This window comes from Trypanosoma grayi, assembly GCF_000691245.1.
Source record: "Trypanosoma grayi strain ANR4 Tgr_509_V1, whole genome shotgun sequence".
Lineage (NCBI taxonomy): Eukaryota > Euglenozoa > Kinetoplastea > Trypanosomatida > Trypanosomatidae > Trypanosoma > Trypanosoma grayi.
Genome location: NW_008826128.1, coordinates 1 through 1,546, shown reverse-complemented (window position 1 = coordinate 1,546; position 1,546 = coordinate 1). Strand labels below are relative to the sequence as shown.

The window sequence follows — 1,546 nt, the reverse complement described above, 5'->3', positions numbered from 1 at the left end:
GGATGGTGATGATGATGACAATGTACGTGTAAATTCGAGACGGCATGCTCGTTTGTCAGCCGGTATCAGGCAAGTGAGGAAAGGGGCGTGAAAGAGAGACGACATGTGCACGATGCAAGGCGCGGTACTCCCTACGGCCTGCGTCCACGCATCAGCAGCATCACGACGCCCAACATCATCATGATATTCTTTCCCAGGAAGGCGGAGACGTCTTTGCCGTGGACGACGAGCGCGACTATCCGCATCACGGCGTACGGGAGGTCGATAAAGAAGAAGGTCCAGAGGAAGTAATGCAGGAGCTCGTCATCCCTGCCCGGCTCGGTGGGGGCGATCAAGAAGTCGGTGCCGTCTTGGCTCGGCTCCTCAAAGCGGCGCAGAAACCGCGCCGTCGCGTCGTCCTTCAGGAAGAGAGTGGCGTAGTACATGTTGCACGTGATGTGCCCCATCACCGCAAAGAACAACACGAGCGGCTTCACGCTACCTGGGAAGTTGCGCATCTCGCGCCCGCTGAAATAGAGCTCTAGCACATCCATGAAGTGAAGCACGTGGGCGAACACCGCAGCCATGTTGGTGGTGTACGCCTTCGTCAGCGACGTCCCCGCGCGGAGGCGTGAGATGAGCACCGGGAACTGCACCACCGGGATCGTCAGCACCAGCATCCCCAGCAGGCCGTCGGCGCCCATCGGCGTTGTCGCCTCGAAGTTGCGGTCCATTTCCGACCAAAACGCGGCCAGCTTCCCCGCCTGCGCCAGCACGTAAAGCGTCGGCCACTGCCACGCGAACCGCACGCGTTGCGATGCGAGCATCATCGCCGCCACCGCAACGTCGGGGATCATGAAGAGCCAGCAGTGTCGGCCGACGTAGCGTACGAGATAGGCTATAAAGACGCCCTGCTGCGCGACGTACGTCAGGAGAAGCAGCACCTGCAGTGCGTAGAACCACAGCTTCGCCTCGAGTGCCCGCGTGATGAACGGCATGCGGGCGGCGAGGTGGTACGCGGCGGTTGCGGCGGGGAAGAACCAGTACGCGCCGACCACCGCGAACACCTCGTCCCAGCCATCCACGCGCACGACGGCGCGGCTGTTGCGGCTCAGGCCAACCACAAAGAGAAAGAACGCCACGACGGTGAAGAGCAACCAGCCAATCTGCACAACCCGTGTTCGCCAGCTGCTCGGTGGTGGTGGTGTTGAGAGTGCTGCGGCAGTACTGGCAGCAGCAGCAGCAGCAGAGCTCCAACTTCCACTGCCCCATGCACCCTCTTGTGGCAGGGATGGTGACCGCGTCGGCAGCATTCCAGCGCCGCGGTCCGCAGCGCTATTTCCGCTACCTGAATTGTTGTTGTTGTTTTTTAATTCGTTCGCGACCGCGTGTGGGCGCGTGTGTTGCAACACACAGAGAGACGGGCAGATAGAGAGAGAATGAAGGGAGCGAGAGCCTTTGCTCAGTTCGGTGGCTCGCATGCGAACACATACACAATCGGGCACCCGCAGGACAAGCGGACTGGCGAAATGCAAGTCACAGCCACAACACGAGCAACAGGGGGGGG

At 61.0% G+C, this 1,546-nt stretch overlaps 1 protein-coding gene across 1 annotated transcript; it reads right to left on the bottom strand.

Annotated features, from left to right (window-relative positions):
• Positions 1 to 131: 131 nt before the first annotated feature.
• On the bottom strand, positions 132 to 1,292 carry DQ04_05091000 (hypothetical protein; the record flags this gene model as incomplete). The annotated part of the gene is made up of 1 exon (XM_009313973.1): positions 132 to 1,292. The coding sequence occupies one exon, from the start codon at positions 1,290 to 1,292 to the stop codon at positions 132 to 134; it is 1,161 nt and encodes a 386-aa protein (XP_009312248.1).
• Positions 1,293 to 1,546: the final 254 nt, after the last annotated feature.